The following is a 669-nucleotide window of genomic DNA, read 5'->3' on the forward strand; positions in this document are numbered from 1 at the left end:
TTCCCAATGTTGGCAAGCGGCTTTCATTTGACATGGTTTCGGTGTCAATACGTTCTGTAAGGACGTTCTCGTTGGTATTTGATGTGTAAAACGGAACACCGTCTGTAAGCCTGGTTTGATGGTTCGCCTCGCCACTGAATCGGGGGTTGACTAAACCCATTATTTCTTCCATAATTTTTCAGCGAAACTTCCAGCACGCTAGACCGTACCAGATGGCCACGTGGATATTCCGTTCGGTCTCCTGGTCCAAGCCATCAGCTAATAGAAGAATGGATGCTCGCGGCTAACCAGGCTGTCGCACGACGTTTGTTTCAAGCGTTTGTTCAGCACTTTTCCAGTTGCTCTAAGCCAACAGTGATAGATCAATTTGGACAAGATGTATGGCCGGGCGCCCTTCTGCGACGCCATGAAGAGCCGTCGAAGAAGAATTTGAAAGAGCTGGTGAGTATTCATTCACTGTTATTCACTTCAATACGGGATTTTGTGGTCGCTATAAGAATAGATCACGTGGGTTGGTTCGGAGCCTTAGTTGATTTTTGCAATCATTGCCGAGTCATTTTGTAGCCATTCCTGACGGAAGTACCCAACATATTGCTTACAATGATAAGTCGCAAATGTGCGCAAGTGATTGCTGTGTTCCCATGGTTTATGTTCCATACTATCTTTTTT

General features: G+C 45.6%; 1 protein-coding gene across 1 annotated transcript; it reads left to right on the plus strand.

The window, feature by feature from the left end:
• Positions 1-182: 182 nt before the first annotated feature.
• On the plus strand, positions 183-440 carry T265_16208 (hypothetical protein; the record flags this gene model as incomplete). The annotated part of the gene is made up of 1 exon (XM_009179760.1): positions 183-440. A coding segment is annotated over one exon (165 nt), but the record flags the coding sequence as incomplete, so codon positions are not given.
• Between the last annotated feature and the right edge of the window lie 229 nt (positions 441-669).

This window comes from Opisthorchis viverrini, assembly GCF_000715545.1.
Source record: "Opisthorchis viverrini unplaced genomic scaffold opera_v5_7296, whole genome shotgun sequence".
Lineage (NCBI taxonomy): Eukaryota > Metazoa > Platyhelminthes > Trematoda > Opisthorchiida > Opisthorchiidae > Opisthorchis > Opisthorchis viverrini.